Genomic DNA, 21,745 nt, shown 5'->3' with positions numbered 1-21,745 from the left:
ATACCTGGCGTTGAAGGTGTCCTAGCATGCCACTGCTCAAAATACATGTTTTACAAGTTGTCATGTCGGTTGTCATGACACGGCCACCGTCGTGTCACGCTTGTGTAACGCTTGCCGTACAACCATCTTAAACGATCGTCGATGTCGTGTTTAAGCTGAGATCAGTGGAAAATCCCGAAAAAATCCCACTTACATGTCTGAGTGTGACCCCATCCAGCTAAACGTGTGATAAATCCACCAGACAACAAATTATACATAATTCACTCTATTTTTAGCCGAGGGTTGTCGACTGACCAGGAGTCACGGTGATCTACCATCATTGCCACCGCAAACCTGGTGAGTTACTTTTTATTTTATTAATCGAGTGACAAAATACAGAGAAAGAGTATTTAAATATTTTGTCTTATCGGCACACTGTACTCGATCTTTCATGTTCCTCCACCCTCATTAGCAATATTTCATCATTTCTAACAATCATGATAATTAATATTATGATCACTAGGAGTAAGGAAAGGAGTATGAGATATTTGCAATAGAGCGCTTTTCGATCAAGGGTTCGATACAAAACTCGAATTATTCATACCGTGGATATTCGGAACAAAGAGGAAAGTCAGAGAGAGTCGAAGAGAAGTCAGAGTAACTCGACATAGGCGACCTAAAGCGCGGGAAAACGTGAATGGCCATGTAAGTCATGTTTGAACCGGATTGGTTGGGAATCAGAGATGGGGTGAGAGTCCTTGGCCAATCACTACAAAGCCAAGTGAACGCAATGGCGGACCACTCACGACTCTTAATCGAAAATTTATTTACAATGGATGATTAAACTTCTATACACGAGAAGAAAAGCTGTGATGAAGAGGACTCGTTTTTGCAGAAAGGAACAGACTAGTTGTTATTTTTTTTGTAAGCGCATGTGCTTATTCTGAAGGTCTTCCTTACAGAGCGTCGGGTCTGTCATATATTGGTGACGCAGACCAACCTTATGAGAGGTGAACTCTCTGTATTAGTAGTCCCCCTGCTAATTTAATAAAAAAGGAACAAAAACAAACTACGGCCTCCAAGTGAGTTCTGAAATGATTTCGTTTGTTGTTTTTTCTTTTCTTTTTTTTTCGTAATTAGGCTCATCTGCTTCCAGTTTGTATCAAACATAACACTGGGCGCGTTCATGAGGGACGAATCCGCCGCCATACTCGAGGCCAAACTTCTTTGTAGACTGGCAACTGATGTGCTCCAAGCTTTACGGTTCATATACCAGTGTGGTATTTGTCACAACAACATCAACATTGATAGCATTTTAATACAAAAAGACACGGGGAGGGTAAGAAATAGAATTGTCTATCCTTGTTCAAAGTATGCTGCTTCTGTGCATCTTTGTCGTAAGAGACGGATAAGGTACCATGAGACGCCATGTGCTTGCTTTAACACTTTTACTCTCAATGGAGAACAGTATTTGGGGTATTTCTGTTGAAGAAAGGAGCATGTCAACTATAGGATATTGTTTGCCGAGTTTAGCACCAAATTATCAAGTATAAAATTGGGGAATTGTGAGAACAGCAGATACAGTAGAATATTTACGTCAAGGTTAGCTCAGAGGCTGAGTCAAGCCTCAGTCTCCTTACAAGGACAAAAATATTTAGTCTCAACACAATTTAAACTTATTATCCATCAAGCAGATAATAATTACTAAGATAGGAAGAACTGCCCTTCACACTCCCTCTCTGATCAAATACAATGTTTTAGCTTAATGTGACACCAAATTCCATCAACCAATTTACAAAGGACATGATGTACATCCCATAGCAGGGGTAATAAAATACAAGATTCCAGAAGTTTACGGTGTAATAAATATATGCTTAGAGGTACCCCCTCGAAGGGCACACCTATCCAAGGCTGGAAGTGAAACACAAGAAAAGGTTTTTCTGAGGCAGGCGAAAGAGTTAGGGGCACGCAAACAGTTGGTGGGTTATCCAAGGAAGAAGCACGAAAAAGTGTGCTTTGTTTTATGCAAAACGCTTGGTACGTCTTTTATTTGATAGTCACAAGATTTTTAGGCTGCTATGCTTTACTTCTTACAACAGTTTCCCAGCTTCCGCGCGGTTCTATGTGGTTTTGGTTGCGCTTCTCATCATAATCCAGTAACCTTGCCTGATGACATGGTTCAGTTTGCTCAGCTGTTACGCGTGATGACTGACAGATGTGCTGAGCTTCAGGACACAGTTGAAGAGGTACAGTATAAACAATAACCAACCATTACTGATGTTCACTATCAAACACCCTTATGCGAAAATTAATACCGTATACAGCTGTTTAATGAAAGGTTGTCGGTAGAAAGACGAAAGGACAAGCAGCAAAAATCTAGAATGGTAATCTGGGTGTCCAGTAATCAACGAATTTTAATCAGTCAAATAAATAAATGAATTTATAAAATAATTCAAATAGTACGCGCGCTCTGATTGGCCATAAAACCATTTTACATGAGCGCATGTAAACACGGTTTTCGTTCCTCTTTCATTAGTTATTTTATAAAAGAAATGCAAAATAGTTTTCGTGTTTATATAGCCTGCTATGCTAGCTAGCTTTTCGTTCCTCTTTCATTAGTTATTTTATAAAAGAAATGTAAATTGGTTTCCGTGTTTACATAGCCTGCTATGCTGCTAGCCGGCTATGTGTTTACATAGCCTTATCTCGTGTTCTCCCAACCTCCCGCGTGTTTACATCAGGCTATGTAAACACGGAAACCATTTTACATTTCTTCATTATTAAACCCGCGATGCCTCGTCCTTAAATTAACGTTTTCTCAGATTTCCCTGAAATCCTGAGGTCAAAGGAAAATGGCCTGAAACTACCCACAATACCTTTCGGAGTCGACAACCTTTAGAGAAACAAGTTGTAAACCCTGAACATTGTCGTGATGTACATCGTGAACAAAAGTTTGCACTGTGAAAGGGAACGTTGTTTTCCTCAAGAACAGCGTGTACCTAAAGCTAGATTCTTAGTCGTTCAGAAAATACTGAAAAAATTATCAAACACTCACTCAAAACGAGACCATTTGATCGCCTCTCTTCCAATACTCTTTTCTACAGCAGGAGGAAGTGCCCCACCTTTTAAATTAAGTAACGACCTGTGCGACAATTGGACGAACCGCTCAAACGTTTCTCTGATATTCCTTTCCAGATCGAGGAAATAGTGAAAATCTGGAGTAACAGTGAACACTCCAAAAACAAGATACTCACGAAGCTGGAGGCTCTATGCAAGTAAAAGCAAAGATTTAAAGAAGAGGATCAAGTTCTGCCAATCTACTAATTTACATCACCTTCGATGTCTGGCCTTTGATAACGTGATGCCTTTCAATTCCAACATGGCGACGAAAGTTTCACTGGTCTTTTAAAAAAAAAAACTGTTCGAACAGTAGCATTAAAATGCTACCTCTATGCGAGACTTCTTTAGCGGCTTGTCTCTTGCCTTAGAAATTAGCCTTCCTAGCCTCCTAAACACATGTAATCACGATGCAAATTTGCCGTTTGTCAGCGACCATGAAATATTTCCACCCTTACTATTCGACGGTGAAGCGAAGTCAATTGATGACTTGCCATAGTGTACATTGTAATGTGTCGGTCACCTCACCCCAATACTTTAACACCCTCGTTTTCCGACTTTATATTTTCATGAGCCGTAATAATCAATTTGTGCTGAGGATAGAGAATACAATGATGAATTTGAAAAAATGTGTTCATAAGAAAAACAATTCTGGCTGAACAACTTCTCTTTAATTTTCTGTAATATTTTAAGTCATTTTGTTTCATGAAATTAACATTCTTACCAAGCATGTCTTAACTGTCCACAAAAACGGGGAGCAAAGTTGTTAACAAGCATCTAACTCGAACACGTTAACACTGACGAGCGCCAACTCTATAACATTGTTTGCATTTCAACAACAATTGAGCGAACTCCTTTAAGTTAAAACAAAGTACAATAACTTTCAGCTCTTGCATATATCTTCGTTGGTACTTCTCAGAATTTCTCGTAGTGATCGTTTCAAGTTGTCTGATAATTACGTCTTGATATCGGCCTTGGGCTCAGCACCACCCGCAGAGGATACTTCCATGCTCGATTCTCCGCCACTCTCCCCCTCCCCCTCTTTTTTCTCTTTCTTGGCTCCTTCCTCCCCCTGGCCACTGTCTTCGCGCCTTCTCTTAAAGCTTCTTCCGCGATTGCGTCGGAACTTTGATTGGGGCGGGAGTCGATCGATCGCGAGAACTTTGTGAAGTTGTCGGAAAGCTGTTAGTCGAAGGGCGTGCTAAAAAGGAAATAAATCATAATTTAAATGTCTACAAAATTAAAACTTTACTCTGTGACCAAAAAAAGCAAAAGTAAATAGGCCCATCAGGCTCATTAAATCAGTTTTTCCCTCCAGCAAGTGTCAGGTAAAATCTGCTCATCATTTGGGCCTTGTCACCGAGAGTTAACGAGAAAACAAAAACTGATTCACACCACTAAAAAAGTATAAAACAGCAACAAAGACAAAACCATTAAAAAGGTGTGCCTCACCTGTGCTGAAGCCGTCAGATCTTCTCTTTCTTGCATTGAAACAGTACCAAGAGCATCAATAGTTTCCTTCTCACAAGGATCACTCAATCCTGGTCCACCTGTGGCACCAAACAAAGAGAGTTTTCTACTTTGCTCACCAGATAATGCTAGAGCCAGCTTTTAAACAACCGAAAATTATAACTGCACCTTCTAGGAGAAGTCCACTAGAAATACATTCTAACACGCGGCGGAAAGCTTCTCCAGGTCCCAGCGCCTGCTGACTACTGCTAAGCGCCTTCTCCACCAACAGCTCCATCGCCTATCATAATCCATTTAACACAAGTAAGCAAAGTGTGAATAAATTTAAATCGCACAGATGCCTACCTTGAATTTCCAGTATTTTTTAAAATCAATTTGCGATATTTAGACAGACTGGCCTAGATCAGCTTAAAGCTGCTTGAAACAACAAGGCCAGCCTACAACGCCGGGAGCTGTTCCCAACTCTTTGCGAGAATTGTGTGGGTTCTTTAATGTTCCCCTGATAACCGGTACAAAGAAGAGACAGGAGACGGAGTCTACGGTTTATCATTCTCACCCGAGAAGACTCGAGTGACTAATATGCTTCAAGGTCGTGCACCGACAAAATACCAAATTCTCCCCACTTATAAAAAAAAGAAGCGAAATACTGCAAGAGGCGAGAGCTACGAGACAGATCTACAGGTTAAACTAGCTAGGTATTAACCAAAACAGATATATGACATGGTCCAAGAGTGTAGTCTACAGTTTTTCCTTTCTTAACAAATGTGCGCCTGGTTGTTGGAAACTGAACTAATGCAAAGAAAAACAGAACAATTTCCCTTGCTGAAAATACTAGTTAGAAGACCGCTATATGAACGTTTCCCAAACAAGTACTGTATGCCAGCTGTTTCATTTCTTTTGACTGCTAGAGAGCCTAAGACACCTTGCTTTAACCGTACAGCCCCTGGACTGAGAACATAAGAAGTGGTGCCTTAAAATGTACGGTGCACATACCCAGTTGTTGAGAGGAGAAAAAGCCGGTATTCTTCGGCACAAATCACGCATGACGCGTATAATGATGACACAAGACTGCAAACCGTTTGCTTTGGCCTGGAAAATGAAAACAAAGTAAGAATCAGAAAAGGAAACAATTTGTAATCACCGCGCAACTATGAATTTATGTTACCAAAATAAACCATGCATACATATGTACATAAAGTAGAACTGAGTATTAGTACATCATATTAATGCAAACCCATGAAACATTTTCCGTATAACTAAACTTCGTCAAAAGATGTATTAAATACTTCAAGGCCATTGCTCTATACTTATAATTGCACATATGAGATGCTCTCAAATACACACATTAACCCTTTACACCCTAAACTCAGTATGCATATTCTCCATACTGTTCTCTATACTTTCTCAGTAGCTGATGGGGAGAATTTGTTTAACAATCAAGAGCCTCTTTATTTGGTGATCTTTTCCTTTATTCTCGTAACCTTAGGTGTGATTCAGGGGAATTATTGTAGGAGAAATTATATGCTGGTCAATCTTAGGTGTCAAAGGGTTAATTAGTCTACACCAATGGAGATTTATAACCAACCTAAAATGTACATGTAAACTGCAAACCAGCACTCCACTCACCAATGAAATGCTCATTTACAAACAAGTTATTATTACATAAGAACCCACAAATACACCACGAAAACCAGAGGAGACACCTGGTGACTTCTGGTTTCCCAAAGAGGAAGTGTCACATATTTGCTCACAATACACATACCTGTTGACGACTTCAAATCAGAACTTCTCATCCAAATATATTTTAAATACAACTAGTAATTAACATGCATTTAACACTGCAGTTGGAAGTAAATTTGAAAACCACAACATGCACCTTACTATTATCCAGAGTAGACCCAAAGTATAAATGGCAGACACAATTAGTACTCTTTTGTATTCATGTAGATACGCCCTCCTAGCCTTGTTTAAGGAAGAATAAAACCTTACCTCAAAGACAAGGCTCATTGGGCTAATTCACTTGAGTACAAAAGAATACCAGTTCAGCCCACCATTTATGCTTACCATCTATGCTTGGGTTCTTTTAAAGTATATCTCCATACAAAATTTGTAAACAAGCCAAAATCTGAGATGTCCATGTATTAAATATACATGTACTGTACTTAAAAACTAAATCAATTATTTGGAATTCTCATATTTGTCAGATGTACCTCCAACAGCAGGACTACTACACTACATTGTAAGAGAGAATGTGACAATTCCTCTTAAAACAGCAAATGAGCCGAACCTGAAACCATTTAGCATGTCGTAGCGATGCCAATGCAGCTAAGCATTTTGGCCTGTCCAGCACTTGAGGATCATCTTCAGCTACGGGTGAGAATCGGGTGGATAAGCAGGAGGTGGAAAGATGTCCCAGCATATTCAAGGACAACACAACAATGCCACCAATACATCACAATCACATAAAACAATCAAGTAACAGTTGGGCTTAAAAAGGAAAATACTGGTGAATTCTGAATGAAAAGTGACCTTCATGCAACATAGTGTTAGTGCTTCACAAATTTGTAATCGATGTGAAACAGAAGCTTTTCCTCCCTTGTTTTTAAAGATCAAATGAGCCACAAAAGTGTGAATGAATCCTGGAACATGGTATTGAAAATATGCAAAGGACTATTCTAAATGCCACACAAACAAACACACACAAAGAGCCAAGAATCTTTCCATCTCCTCCTTCCACACTGTAGCATGGATGGAAGACATCTACATGTAGGTGTACAAGAATTACACACAGAATTCTGCAGATTTGCAACAACATCAGAATGATTATCAAGCACATGGCTGATAGGCTTTTTGCACGGGCATTGCTTCACAGTTAACAACATAATTATTTTGTATCCTTAGGCAAAATGGGATGCTTTTGGACTTAAGAGGAACACTCAATCAGTGATTGACTTTTCCACAAAACATTTCTAGTGCCCCCCTAGAAAAAAACAACTATACACCTTAGTTTTGAATTTTACCAAACATCAGTGATAAAAATGTTTCAAATAACTTTTTGGCCCTCGAATGGAAAGGTTGTATTTATGTTTGATAATGACTTTGAAATATATAAAATTACCTCAATTGAAAGCTGAACTTACAGATGACATCCAAAGGTTCCCAGTCAATGGTTGCAACTAATTAAATGCACTTGATTTGCATTTGTAGGCAATTTGATTCATGTTCCTCAAAAGCAACACCAGTTAGCAAGACACAAACATTTGTGTTTTTTAAGTATAAACCACTGGGCCCTTTATAAGATCTGTAATAGGCAACCACTGCTCACAAGTATACATTCAAAATATGTTTCCTCCTCTGTAAAATTTTTTAACTAAATATGTAAATCAAAATCACATTTTCCAAATTGGTTAAGGTTAATTTTGTTGCATCTAAAAAGTGACTTAACAAGGGCCCTGTGGTAGTGTAGAAGGTCATTTTAACAGGTACCGTGTTCTGCTTCCTCCCCCTCGCGCATGACAGGTGATGTCAGAGTGATGGTAACCACCACCTTTGGGTCAGTTGCAGTAGAAATTTTCATAGCAGCTTCCTCAGGCACTACCTTGAGATCATACTTCTCTTCTGTCACTTTCTGCCACAAAAATAAGATTGCAACAGATTATTTTTCACCCTTGAAACAAAAGCTGTTCAGGATTCTAATAGTATGCCACTGAAAACCTATACTTACTGCAAGATGTGCTGGCAGGAGGTCTGCTACTCTGTTCAGAAGCATCTTTGTTGGTTTATCTACTCGAAAAAAGGAAAACAATCTCCAATTAGCAAACTGATCATGGTATGTCATAAAAGGATTTCAAAGCAACTATTCAAGGTCAAGATACAATATACATGAAAGACAGTTATTTAAGAGAAGGATTCAAAAGAATTTCCTTACCGTGACAAAGCACAACCAAATCAACATCAAGGCGTTCATGAAGTAATAAGCCTTTTGCAAGCACACCAACTCTCATGACACCTTTAAGAGCTCCTAAAAATATCAAAAAATAGCTTGATGAAAATTAAGTATGGGATAAAATGTTTGATAACAGTTGTTAGAAAACCTCAGAGCTTGTTTGTAGCTCATCCTACAGTACAGCACCAAAAGCTTTTACCTTGGGTTAACACATTCATGTAGAGCAGTAAAAGAAAACTTTAAGTTCTTCACTACCTGTTAACCCTTGAACTCCCAAGATCTGATCGTTACCTCTCCCCTCTAACTGGCACACAATTCCATGTAAATAAGTTATGGGAATTTGGTGTTAGATCAAGGTAAAAACTTCTTCCTTACAAGTTTGAGTATTCTCATTACCTGGTGGCTGGATAATGTACGGATATTATAGGGAGAAGTTGCAAGTTACTCACTTCTGGGAGTTAAAGGGTTAAAGTATTTCCCTTTATTTAAGACAACAAAACCACAATTAATCTGATGAAGATCAACTTACGGGGTGGGGAAGAGGGTTTGCTGGAATCTTTCTTCTCCTCATCTTCTTTTTTCTCATCACTGCTCTCATCTGACTCTTTCACCTCCATCTTCACTTCCTCTTTTATTTCTTCCCCTTCTTTCTTAGGCTGTGTTGAAAGATCTTGTTCAGCAATCAGATCTGACACAAGCTTTAAAGCTTTCTCTGAGGAAGACACAATCTTCTGGACTGCCTGTAGCTCTTGCTCATTGGGATAAATTGCAGAATGTTTTGCCATCACTAGGCGGTCATCAGGAGTATCATACCTTGGACGTGGGATGGGCTGTTAATGGTGACAAAACAAATTAGTTATCAACTACACTGTACATGTGGTGAAGGCGATACAGTACAAAAGGCATGAAATCTAATATATACAAGCTTGAAAGTGTTGCTCAAGGATATTCCTATAAAAATCCCCAAAATGAAAAGCTCTGGAAGTTACTGCCCCCATTCCCAGAGGAAATTCAATTTCTGTTTCAAACCTATCAATAGTACACAGAGATCTAACAAGAAGACTATCAATTAACCCTTTCATTCTGGAGATTCAGAAATTAATTCTCCTTTCTGTCTGCCATAAATTTATGATAATTTCAACATTGAAGATTTGCTGATCAATCAAATGTTATAGAATAAGTCAGAGCTTCCTGCTTGTTCAATATAAAACAAAAATGCCTACCGGCCCCATGTCACCAACTCCTTCCATGAGAGGGCGTGGTCCCATTGGCCCTGGAGGACCTCTTGGGGGACCCATACGACTTGGACCCCATTCAAAGAATTCTGCTTCAAAACGGCGACGACTTTCCTCTTCCCAGAATCTTTCCTCTTCTACTCTTCTGTAATACTCCTCCTCCTCCCAACGGCGTAATTCTTCTTCTTGTCTACCCCTGTGTGCCAGAAATGGATAAACAAACCAAGTTTGGTCAGAGCAGGGAACACTGCTTTATCCTAAATTTATCCAACACTGCTAATAAAAAATCAGGAAAACTGTTTGTACTTTTTCCATTGCCAGTATTGTTCTTGTTCCCACTGTCGACGAAACTTGTCTTCTTGCACTTTGCTGAGACGGCCACGGCCACCAGGTTTAACATCAACCACCAAATCAGGCTGAACTTTTTTCTGAAAAAAAATAAATAAATAAACTGTTTATAAAAAGTTCAGAATACTGTAAAATTGGTATTAAAAAAACAAATTTTCTACAAAGCACAAATCCACCTGTTTCACCAACCTTATAAGATAGCCTATGTCGGCGTCCTGCAAGATGTGCTTCTTTGGCGTTTGGATCATTGAATTTGCACTCACACAATTTGCAGTGGAAGCTGATAACTTTCCCCTCATCATTTTTCACTTCCTCTAGATATTCTCCTCCTAAAATTGTATTGCACATGCACAAAAAGGTTAGCATGGTAAAGTACAAGATTAAATAATGGATTAAATAATGGTTAATTAGCAGCAAACATACCAACAATCTTGCTCTTATCAACCCCTGTAAAATTTGCCAAGTCAAATTTCTCTGCAAGACAACAAAAGTTATCATTACAACAAAGTCAAATATTAGGTGATTTGGTATTCTCAACTGAGTTGATAATGTAAATTGGCCACTGTTAAGAGTTTCAAAGCCTTCGTCAGAGCAATTTATTCCCTCTGACAAAGGACTAACACTTAAAACGTCAGCTTTAAAAATTTTAACGATGGCCAATTTAAGTAATCAACTCAGTTGATTGTACCAAATTATCTTTTTATACTCTACCACTAACACAGCACCAGTTTCTTTAGAAACTTACCTCCTTTATTCAAAGTCAAAAATATTTACACGTATTAAAGTGAGTACAAATTACACCTTAGGTTTCCATTGTTTAAAGGTGACAGCCTATTATTCATTTAGAACTACAAAGATCCAGATTTGAGTCTTTAACCATAGTTGTTACGCATCTACACAACAATCATTTGAAGAAATAAAACTTAACCAATCAGAAATCTAAAAATTCTTGGAAATCAATGTCAATGCATAGATTATGGAATTCTAAAAAACAACTCTTGGGTTATGACTGTTAATTACATGTACCTGTACTGATACTGAAATTGAATGTTTAATAAATTGACCAGGAAGAAAACAGTAGTACCAACCCTCTTCCATTTCAGCATCTTGTCCCACTGGTGTACCAGCAGTAGAGGTACCAGCAGAAACACCAGCATTTGTGGACCCAGCCTCACTCTTGACAAGTCCTGTGGAAGTTAGCTTTGTGCCACCAACAAAAGTGATCTTAGGAGCAACCATCTTCTTTGGAGGCTGTTTTCGCATAGCTCCTTTGTTCCCATTGCCAGCTTTCTTGTCACTATTTTCTTTGGTCTCCTTAGGTTCTGGAGGTTTCAGTGGCGCAGGTTCAGGAATTGGTTTACCGAGCTTCTGATGTAGTTTCACAACCTGTAAAAGGACAAAATCAGAGTCTAGATACATTACCCAGGTGGTTACCCTTTCTTTACATTTGATTATACAATAAATCGCAATGCAATCCTATCACAGTTTCTGTTAACCCTTTAAAGCTTGGGAGTGAGCATCATCTAATTCCTCCTTATAGTATCATTGCTGAATCATTCTTTAAGATTGTGTGAGTAAAGGACATGATTGTCGAGGTTAAACAAATTCTCCTTGTCAGTACCAAAAGAAATGTATACAGAAGAGTATAGAGAATATGGATACTGATGTTAGGGTGTAAAGGGTTGACTGGATCACAAAATAAGAGAAATGTTGAATACATGTACATTAAATCCATGGATCATTCCAATAAATCATGCCTAAATTGTAGCAGTCCAAAAAGATATCACATTCAAAACTCAAATAATGAAACTAGCTATCTAAATTGTGCGCGAGTGATTAAACTCATTCATATAGCAATGGGTGTGTGGCAGAGATGTGAAACAGATAAAAATCTCTTCAACACAGCTTGCTAGATATCCCAAATTTGTATTCTATTGTGCAATAATAAACAACTTTTACCTTCTGATGTTTTGAACCTTTAAGATGGGCGGCAAATGCATCAGTCCCTGTACAAGTGACATCACAAAGCTCACAACGATATGCATTAGATGGAAGAGATTCCTTTTCTTTTTGCTTGGCAGCTTGTTCCTTCTTCTTATGTTTCTGACCCTCTAAATGTTCTCTGTATGTCTGAAAGAAGTAATTTCAATCAATATTAAACAAACAGAATATCTAATTACTGCAGGCATTTCAAGTTTATAGACATATCTAATGCAAGTGCAGTACAACTACAGTCGTCGCCGAGACTTGCAAACTCAGGTGACACAAAAATAGCATTTGACACGCTTAATGCTTCACACGTGGCCACAACCAGCAAAGGTACATAAAGAACCGTGTTAAAAACTTTTGCTCATAACAAGTCTTGAGAACGAAAAAATAAATATAAGACTCAAAAGCGGTCGGAAAGTTGGTTTAGTGCGTATTCATAAGTTAAATAATACATGTTTTAAAGGTACATGTAAGCTTATATAAAAAAAAATTTCATGTGCGATGTTGAAATATTTATTGATACTAACCTGTGGTCCAGCACAACTAATCTTGCAAACATCGCAGTAATGAAGTTGAGGTTGTTTCGGCGGTGGCTTAGGCTTCATCATCTGCTGTTTCTGTTGACCGGCTCCGATCTTGTTTTTCCACCCTTGCCGTTGTGGTGTCTGTTGATGATGTTGTTGTTGAACGAAGGCCGCGGCGGCGTTATAGACAGCTGCCTCGTAAGCTTGAGGTTGGTAATTTGCAGCATTCCCAGTTGAGGAACCACCATAACTTGAAGTGTTGTACGAACTTGTTTGGCCGTAAGCGGTTGTCTGTGTACGAGCGTTAGAATACGGATAAGCCACAGTGGACGATTGAGAAGAGTAAGCTTGGGTCGGATGAGTTTTCGCAATAACCGGCGTAGCGCTCACTGATGTCGGATAAACATTTGTTCCAGACGTTGGGTAAGCTGCTTTGGCTGCCCCAGTAGTGTTCTGAGCGTAATAAGCATTTTGTCCGCCCTGTACGTTCGTGGACGGCTGTTGCGAATAATAAGACGCCTTGGTTTCGTAGGCCTCGCGATCGTAGTATTGAGCTGAACCGTGATGTGCTTGGTAAGCGCCGTGAGCTGCCTGATAAGAGGCATTTGCCGGTGGCGGTGGTGGTGGAGCGTCCTGTTGTCTTGCCGTATAGCCATAAGCACCTCCTTGCGCGGAAGATCCTTGTTGAGCATAAGCAGTTGTGCCAGCTGAGTAAGGCGCTTGTACGACTTGTCTAGGTGCTTGATTTTGTGGGGGAACATAGTGCCCTCCAGCGGGAGCAGAAGCTTGAACTCCGTAACCAGTAGTTCCTTGGGGTGTTCCATAACTGGTTTGAATCGATGGATTCTGAGCTTGAGTAAAACCCTGCGTGTGTTGTCCTCCCGAAGAATAGCCGTAGTAATTGCTGGCGGCCATGTTGGATGACTCAAGGAGGAAGAGGCACGTGGTCAAGACGTCAAACCGGCAAAGCGCAAAAAGGAGAGGCCTGGATAGCAATTATCTTGAAAACGAGGCTAATAAGTGCAGCGGCTCTTGGGTTAAGATAAGTTCTCTTTTGATTTAACGGCAGTTTCCCTATCCGCACTTGAAATTTCATGGTAACTAACAGAGCCGTCTTTAAATTGAAGCCATTCGTCTCTTCCGAAATGATAAAGTACAGGATGAGTACCTCGTGAGAGCTGCCCGCAGTAATAATAATAATAATAAAATCTTTATTACCGTGTCAATGTATTTAGCTCATAGAGCTAATTGGGGACACCTACTATTACTAAATTAATAGAAAAAACTATGTACAGTATCATAATAAGTAACAATATAGCCGATAAACTATGCATTAAAATTTAAAAATATTCAGAAATATTAACAATGTTCAGATAACATAAAAATACTTGTACCATGCAGATAATTAAAAAAAATCACGTGCTGCAAAGATTGCAGCAGTTGCCACTGTCTTCCACTAGGCTGACCAGGTCAACTCTACGGATTCTAGTTTTAAAGATACTAAGGCTTGGTAGTTCACGCATACCATTTTCTAATTTGGACCAAATATATGGTCCTTGATACCTTAGCGTGTGTTTACCATAGCGTATAGTGTTAAATCGTGGTATTTCAAAGTCACTATTCCTAAGGTTATAACGAGTACCCTTTCGAGTAAATATCTCAGATATGTAGCTGGGTACTAGATCGTTCTTTACTTTATACATTAGTATTGCTATGTCCTGTAAGCGTCTATTATGAAGCGTAGGTAACTTAGCACGCTTAAGAAGTTCCTCATGTGTCTCTGTTGTTGTTTTGAAGACCGCACGCAGGGCTCGCTCTTGGATGCGTTCGATTTTGCGCCCATCTGAAGACTTACAAAAGTTCCAGACTAAATGACAGTATGTTAAATGTGGCATTATAGCTGTTTTATACAGTATGAGCTTAGCTTGGCATGGTATTAGGTTGCGCAAGCGCATGAGGACTCCTACTTTCTGGCTGGCTTTAGTGCATATTTCGCTAATGTGTTGTGTAAAGTTAAGGTTCTTGTCTATATTTACTCCTAATAGCTTGATTTCTTCAGTTTTCCTGATCGCGTCATTGGCGATGGTGAGAACGCTGCCCTTCTTATCTGCATCTATGTTTCTTGGGTTAATCGTAAGAGACTGAAACTTATCTGGATTTGCCAAGAGGAAGTTGTCCCTATACCATAACAGTGCTTGTTGACCCTGAGTCACTAGAGTAGATTCTTAGTAGTACTTTAGTTATAGTGAAGCTACTCTTCCTTGAGACTTTTCACTCGAGTCTTTTTAGAGTTCGTGTTTACAACACCACTTGATGAATGCCATGAAAATTGGACTTAAGCCATGTTTTTTCTGGAACGCTGAAGATTATTTACTTTGCTGTTCTGTATAATTGGCTTCTTCGAACCTAATACACTTTTGCTGAAATGTTGCCAATCTTGACAACCCTTAAGTCGAAGAAGTTCTGGAGAAATATCCAAATACCATATGATAAATGGTAGATTTTCCACCTCATTTCTCATAATTTGAAAATTGACCCAGCCGCCATCTTTACATAAAGGCGATAGAATAAATTAGTATATACAAAACGGTCGATTTGGTTGAAGGCACGCTTTGATTGGGTACTCAAACTCCGTTTATCCTTTGCCATTCACCTCCGAGAAACTCACGGGATTTATGCCCAAAAATATTGTAATCGTTGCAGGAATAAATGATTGAGATAAAATAACATTTTTGTGCTAAATTATCTCGCTATTTAGTGTATACGAAAACTATTATTTACCTCAGTGTCGGTATCTAACAGTGAATATTTACCTCTCTGCTTCGCGGCTTGGTAAATACCCACCACTAGCCACCCCAACTTCGGCGAATAGTTGTTAAATAAACAAGTTGACACAAATGCAATGATGATTCTTGGCGAATCTGTTATCGAAGTAATGTTAAAATCATTGCTTATCTACATTTATCAGAAGAGGGCTACTGCTTTGAATTCGTTCAACCTACTCGAGTAAAGTAACAGCCTCTCATTTGACCACTTTGCTGTCACAAGCCGTCTAGCCATTGCTCTTCTTCAGTCCAATCAACCATTCGCCATCAGTAAGTGCAGGTTGTCTGCGTAGGCGTGGCTTTGATCCTCGCCAAAAATCTCAGAGGATTAAGATAAGTCTAGCATACTTCACAGATAACGATTTCTCAAATAAGTCTACTTCAAGGGCAAAAGTCAATTCTTGACCCTAAAAATAAAAAACAAGATTGAAATTATGTTTATTGAGCGATATACAAAGCGAGTAGTTTGGAAATTTGATTTAGTGATTCGATTCTTTAAATGCAGTCTTGTGCAACTTAAAAAGCACAGAAAAGCATCCGAATTTCTAAAAATTTGAGGCTAAATGCAAGGTTTGAACTACCAGTAACCATATATAATTTTGGGCGTCTTATTTGATAAGAGTGGCTGAGTAGAAATCACATTACTGATAACAAGCGCCCTGTTTTTATTCTCAGTGAGTTAATTCTTTGGTAGTCACGTTTCATACTTAAGCTCTTATCAGCAGCTGTTATCTTGCTTTATCCCACTACGTAAACATACAAACTATAATTGAATTAAGTATACTGTAAACTGTATATTTCTTTTAACTTCTGATGTTCACGTGAATCATGACGTATCGACGGTATCGCTGTAAGAACCGCTATCCTGTTGGTCAGCGCCTCTAATCCAACACTTTTGAGTCAAGAGTCATTACGGCTGTGTCAGCGGTTGTTGACCAACCAACACGGAGCAGAACTGACTCTACGTTACTGATCCTGTTTATTCGTTGCGCTTAGCAAAAGGACCGCAACTCTTAGAACAAGGTTGTGAAGTTTTGAAAGGAAATACTCTTTCAGCTCCTCCGAGAACCGTAATAAAGGATCTCTCGCTCCGTTCAAATGGCATTCCCGAAAATTAGCGAATTTCACCGTCTAGAGTCAAAAAATAAAACAGATGCCGATGTGAACTAATTTCACGTATGTTTGTGTTGAAACAGAATTTCATCTCAACATGTTATTTTCGTCTAAAAGCGAGATTTGCAAAGATGAATATTTTTCCATTAGGCAGAACAACCACTCGCGCTAATAGGCCATTTCCGAAATACTTTTGTCCTCTATTTAAAAACAAGGCCTAGTGCTCAACCAATTGCATGTAAATGATTTAATTTGCATGTGAATGAAAAACTTACAATCATTAAGAAGGATGATCACCAAGACTCGCTTTGAAGAAGAGGCCAAAGGTAATTCAGAAATGGCCAATTCAAGTGATAAAATTGATAAGAAGATTCTCATTTACGGCAGGACTTAATTTATTCCTCTAGTAAGCACGGAGAAAAGTGAACATAAAGCAGTCAAATTAAATTCAGTTGAAGAGAGTGTTCATCAAGAAAGTAGCTAACCGACTCGCCTTTACGCTATCTTGGTACTTTAGGTGTGTTTTTATTCTTCACTTTCAAACTCTCCAATTGTTTATTACGAATCAGAGAGCCTTGGATTTCCTTTACAAGTATCTAACCAAACTTAAGTTCTCTTTCACTTTGAATGCACATGATGCCACGAACCAAACAATTTCCTTTTGTATTGACGACTAGAATCGCTCAATTTCTTTTTGACAAAACGTTTTTTCTTGCTTTCCGACGCACTTTCGTCTGTTTGACTGTCCGTATCACTGCAACTGGACTGACGTAGATCGTTCAGATGCAGGAGAAGCGCAGAAGGATTCATCTTACACCTGCGCGCTCGCATTTCACGGATTACATCGTAAAAACAGACATCCACGCCATCATATTCTGCAGCTGAAGCTTCGCCGAATAACCACCCGTATCTTTTGGCCAATGTCTGTCCTTCCCGCTTCGCGACTGTGCGATGTTCTTCCAGGTCAGTTTTGTTCCCGATGAGTACTATCGAAGGTGGGCCCTGAATAGTACAGTCACGTGATTCTTCAATCATTTCTTTGTACCGCGGGATTGTGATGTAACTCTTCCTGTCTGTCATGGAGTAGACAATGATGAAACCATCTCCCACGTGGAGAAAATTCTCCACAAGCTTCGATGGCGTGTTCTAGAAAAGCCAAAATGGAGGATACATTGACAACTTAATTGCACGAATGATATAAAAAGTAAAACAATGTTAACTGTAAATTGAAAAACGAGAATTGAAGGAAGTAGTTATAGTCTTTGGCAAACACGAACTGAGAAAGGTCGTTCATTTTCATAAAATTAACGGGATGAATAAGGGGAAGGGAACCCTCAATTTGAGTAAATTTGGCAAGGCTTTTTCTTATGCCATTATTCGGTGTACAGTTTGTTAAAAGAATAAAAGAAAAAGCTTTGGAACAGGTTGGGCAGAATTGATTACTTACCCTGTAAGCTGTGTCTAGCACATCAATGGTGACTTCCTCACCATCCACTGTTATTTTACGCTGATAACAATCCTCTGAAAAAAAAAGAAAGCTAATTAACACGACAAACTAAATAATTTACCTTCCATAAAATCACGCATCTCAAAATTCACACACCATAACATCGTGTGAACCCCGTGGCTGCACTGTTTTTTTTCCCTCTACGCCGTAGAGCGTGGCTTTGATCCTCGCCAAAGAGCGACTAGCATCTAATTCTCCAATCATATCACCCCTGAATCAAACATTAAGGTCATGAGAATACAGGAAATGATCACCAACTAAAGAAGCTCTTGATCTTTCAACAAATTCTCCTTGTCATCACCTTAGGAAATGTCTAGAGAACTATATGGAGAATATGCATACTGATGTAAGGGTGTTAAGGGCTAAGGGTGTGACACCCTCCCTCAGAAAGGTTAAACAAACCACGGAGGCAACGGCAACAAGAAAGAAAAATATTATTTTATCTTTTAATCGACGTTTCCTCGGCGTTGCCGTCCTGACTGCTTAAGGTCCCGGTGAAAGAAAGAGCGGCAAGAACGTCAGAGAAGGGTTCTAGGTGCGGGTTACCTTTTGTTTTATGCCAAGTTCATCAAGTTCTTCTCAGAAAACCTTTTTCCGAGGAGGGCATATCCTAACTCACGTCACAAGCTTCCATCAGAATACAGTAGCGGGGCAGGTCTTTATTTCTCACGTGGGGGTGGGGGACGGACGATTTTGGCTGTGTCACGATAAAGTTTTAAAACTTATTCCCCCATAAGACTCTGTGGTATTCTAATGATCTTCCCTCACTGGCAGTTAATTGACAGTCAATGTTCTATAGTTCTCCCTCCATACTCTTTTGTTGACAACTGATCCCCTCTCCGTTCCCCATGAACCATGAGATTCCCTAAAAACTCCTAGGCCCCCCCCCCCCCACTTCTTTTCGTTCCTAACAAAAACTACAGTGCCTCCTTAAGGAAATTTCGTTACTCGTTCCTCTTACCAATTGTAGGATCATATTCCCCAATAAATCGATGACACAGAAAACGTACCAACAGTGCTGCAAGAACAGAAAAAAAAAATTTGTCATTGATGTCCTCAGATAGTCTAAGAGTGTTCTCTGAGTAGTTCTGATGTGTACTTCAGCAAACCATGTTTAAACGAGAAAATTCGAAATTTCCTCCAGATTATAACATGCCTGGCGGCAGGTTGATTAGTAACATAATATGGAGAGAATTTATTCCCAACAGCCGTCATAGTGCTATTAGTAATACAGTAATGTGACTTCCTTGGCTGGCTAACCAAAACGCTTTTCAAAATAACAGCGACCCCAAGGAAACCCATGCTTGTTCGGCCACTTCAAATACTGACTACTCCGCCTTCCGATTAATAGGAAGCTTTCATAATGCCTTGCAGAGTTTTAACTGTAAATTGAAGGATATAATCATCATTGTCGTGTTGATTATGAAACAAGATATTTATGACGTCGGTTGAAAGATTTTCAAAATGCCTTCGTCGTCCCTGACCTTCCGGAAAGTTCATCAGTTTTGTTTGATCATTAAGTGCAACTGGCAAGAATAAATACTAAAGCCGGGCGGAACAGGTTTACGAAAGCCCGTACGCGGAAAACCAAGACGAAAGTAAATTTAAAAAATATCGGTTCAACTATTTAAGGCGCTCTCCGAGGAGGAGTACAAAATGCTACCATACGGAGCCAATCTGCGATTTTCCTCACGTTTATCTCTATAAAAAGAAAAGTTCCATTTCGAAATTCCCAACAACGAACTCCGCCTATAGGTGTGTCTCATTTACCCTGTTTCATAGTGTCTGTGGGTTTTCTTATGTCCGCATTCAATCTAAACCACACAAGTATACTTCTTATAGTATCGATTTAAATTGTTTGCAGATAGGAACTAAAGACAGGTACAACAATTCTGAACAAGCGGCCATTCAAGAGGCCGAAACTTTGCAACAATTAATTCTAAACGATACTGGTAACGTCTGTACGATTCGATCAGTCCACGAACGCACTTGCCAATCAGTGCTCATGAAAGAAGGAGAAAAATTACCACAAAAGCGACGAGAGACTAGTAATTATTCCAAAACCGCTGAAATTGTGAGACAGAAAAGAAAAATAGTATACTTCAGAGAATCAGACTCAACTCTGTTATGAACTTGTAAGCATGACTGATTCAAATTTCATCTGATTTTCCGCGATATCTGTTCGTGATCTTGCCAACAACTGTTGGTCCTTGTCGATCGATTGATGATGGGAAGAAGCTGTATCAGCGTCGAGCCAAATGTGTCACTAAAAGGTTGGCACATCAAGATTTGTTGAAGGAAGACGAAAAGCTTTCAAAGAGTGTTCCACACTTATCTGAGGTCAACAATCGCATATTCAAAGAAGGGCGAGCACTGTTACGCGATTAATCACCGAAAACTGTCCAAGTTAACGAGAATGGTTTGGCTTTGAACATCGAAAACGTGATTAGCCACTCTTTCGATATGACGTTTAATAAGGGAGAACCAAATACTTGATTCACCAGGCTAGCAAACACTAGTTGCTGAACAGCAGCTCGACTATTGCAACCAAGATCTCTCTTACCAAAACAGAACAGAACAGAAAAACTAATTCTTCGTGAACCTTCTAAAAATTAACTAAAACAAAACTTTCTCACTGACCTGTTTTGCCGACTCCTTCGTTCCCAAGAACAGCAATTTTATAAACTCTCTCGGTCATGGTGTGCAACAGTGCTTTGTAGTGAAATATTACGAGACGCAGAGCTTGAAAGCGGTGTACTTCGTTCAGCTCAGGAGTTCCGCTCGACAGGCAAATAGTGTAATTCAATAAACAATAACCTCTTCTCGTGACTTTTTCTAATGAAGCTTTCTTCGTGCAACTGCTGTTGAAAGAGGTGACGCGGGTTAGCACTTTCTATACTTTTCCCTTGCTGCACGTATCACGTCAAATATATAGGACACACCACAGTAATCACAAGAAGGCAAACGAACTTTTAAGATCAAAAGCGGTTTACGGAGAGAGATAAACAAGATAAATAAGATAGCGAAATTCACTGAACAATGAAGATGACGGATTTATCGAGTTACATGTCAGTTTATCAAGTACTTTAAAGCTATACGATCATCTGTTACTGGTTAGAATTATTTTGGGATTTGCAGTTTCCGAATCCGGATTCCCACCCCTTTCCTACATCCAGCATGACTATCTGAAAAATACCAACATCTCTACGGATGGGAAAAAAAAAGAAACGTTGTAATCCAATCTACAGACCACTATAATAACATGAAACAAAAGTTTGGGGTCGTAATGACGGGATGGAAATTGCAAGAATGCAATTAATTCGCGGAAGGTATTAGGGGTACTGTCGAAAGAAGACATGCACATTTTAATTATCCGCCAGTTCGACCGACATTGGCCGCTTGGTCAGACTCAAAGCGGTTCCCTCTGTTCCTTTTTCGATTGAGAGATAACAACGAGGTGCTCTAATAGAGTAAAGAGCCAAACTTGTACAGTGTTCTCCTCAAACACCGGCGGCCGGCATGTTTTGCTAGCTTCTCTTTTCTCAAGCTTTAAAGCGCTTGCCATTTTTATAAGACATGAATTTAAGTATATCTGTCTTCGTCTAACATAAATTAAACCCTTTCCTAAGGACAGTTTTTCTAAGGACTCCTTTTGAAAAAGCTCTGAAAAACACTGGTATACCTATGACACA

The 21,745-nt window shown here is 39.3% G+C and overlaps 4 protein-coding genes and 1 non-coding gene across 7 annotated transcripts in view; 1 reads left to right on the top strand and 4 right to left on the bottom strand.

The window, feature by feature from the left end:
- The window catches only part of LOC113675704 (uncharacterized), a 32,237-nt gene extending 28,496 nt beyond the window's left edge, over positions 1-3,741 (top strand). The window contains exons 43-46 of the mRNA XM_089203384.1: positions 276-336; positions 1,120-1,318; positions 2,079-2,225; positions 3,175-3,741. Of these exons, the coding sequence (XP_089059510.1) occupies positions 276-336; positions 1,120-1,318; positions 2,079-2,225; positions 3,175-3,258 (491 nt within the window). The 3' untranslated portion in view covers positions 3,259-3,741. The remainder of the gene's footprint in view (positions 1-275; positions 337-1,119; positions 1,319-2,078; positions 2,226-3,174) is intronic.
- A 4-nt stretch (positions 3,742-3,745) lies between these two features.
- Positions 3,746-13,606, bottom strand: LOC113675700 (zinc finger RNA-binding protein). 2 transcript variants are annotated; one of them, XM_027192292.2, is made up of 16 exons: positions 12,612-13,606; positions 12,055-12,225; positions 11,184-11,481; positions 10,519-10,569; positions 10,285-10,424; positions 10,054-10,175; positions 9,736-9,943; positions 9,042-9,342; positions 8,495-8,587; positions 8,291-8,349; positions 8,053-8,194; positions 6,854-6,933; positions 5,560-5,655; positions 4,735-4,846; positions 4,549-4,646; positions 3,746-4,297 (listed from the first exon to the last, which is right to left on the bottom strand). In XM_027192292.2, exons 1-16 carry the CDS (start codon positions 13,521-13,523, stop codon positions 4,052-4,054), a joined length of 3,129 nt encoding a protein of 1,042 aa, XP_027048093.2. In that variant the 5' UTR covers positions 13,524-13,606; the 3' UTR covers positions 3,746-4,051. The 2 variants fall into 2 exon arrangements, 1 of the variants encoding a protein (XP_027048093.2); XR_016185736.1 differs by lacking the exon at positions 6,854-6,933 and having other exon boundaries at positions 12,612-13,584.
- Positions 4,381-4,447, bottom strand: LOC113675730 (small nucleolar RNA SNORD57). The gene has a single exon (XR_003446638.1). It is a non-coding gene; the product is annotated as a small nucleolar RNA SNORD57 (small nucleolar RNA).
- Positions 13,607-16,923: 3,317 nt separating the features above from the next.
- Positions 16,924-20,828, bottom strand: LOC113675719 (ras-like protein rasD). Its single transcript, XM_027192312.2, has 4 exons — positions 20,694-20,828; positions 19,015-19,071; positions 17,994-18,067; positions 16,924-17,692 (listed from the first exon to the last, which is right to left on the bottom strand). The coding sequence occupies exons 1-4, from the start codon at positions 20,749-20,751 to the stop codon at positions 17,165-17,167; spliced, it is 717 nt and encodes a 238-aa protein (XP_027048113.2). The 5' UTR covers positions 20,752-20,828; the 3' UTR covers positions 16,924-17,164.
- The window catches only part of LOC113675718 (DNA polymerase subunit gamma-1), a 24,445-nt gene continuing 23,511 nt past the window's right edge, over positions 20,812-21,745 (bottom strand). The window contains exon 21 of one of the 2 annotated variants that reach the window (XM_027192310.2): positions 20,812-20,914. The gene's annotated coding sequence lies outside the window, so the exon portion shown is untranslated. The remainder of the gene's footprint in view (positions 20,915-21,745) is intronic. The other variant, XM_027192311.2, reaches the window with a different exon arrangement.

Source organism: Pocillopora damicornis, chromosome 4 (genome assembly GCF_964200805.1).
Source record: "Pocillopora damicornis chromosome 4, jaPocDami1.2, whole genome shotgun sequence".
In the NCBI taxonomy this organism is placed as follows: Eukaryota; Metazoa; Cnidaria; class Anthozoa; order Scleractinia; family Pocilloporidae; genus Pocillopora; species Pocillopora damicornis.
The sequence above is the reverse complement of the archived record's forward strand: the minus strand, read 5'-3'. Positions and strand labels throughout refer to the sequence as shown.

Coding starts and splice junctions, on each gene's coding strand:
- LOC113675700 (XM_027192292.2), bottom strand. CDS start 13,523: ATGGCCGCCAGCAATTACTACGGCTATTCTTCGGGAGGACAACACACG. Junction 8,588..9,041: donor CAAACCCTCTTCCCCACCCC/GTAAGTTGATCT, acceptor TGATATTTTTAG/GAGCTCTTAAAGGTGTCATG. Junction 5,656..6,853: donor GACATGCTAAATGGTTTCAG/GTTCGGCTCATT, acceptor TTCATTTTCCAG/GCCAAAGCAAACGGTTTGCA.
- LOC113675719 (XM_027192312.2), bottom strand. CDS start 20,751: ATGACCGAGAGAGTTTATAAAATTGCTGTTCTTGGGAACGAAGGAGTC. Junction 19,072..20,693: donor CGAAGGAGTCGGCAAAACAG/GTCAGTGAGAAA, acceptor CTGTTCTTGCAG/CACTGTTGGTACGTTTTCTG. Junction 17,693..17,993: donor TGCTAGACACAGCTTACAGG/GTAAGTAATCAA, acceptor TGGCTTTTCTAG/AACACGCCATCGAAGCTTGT.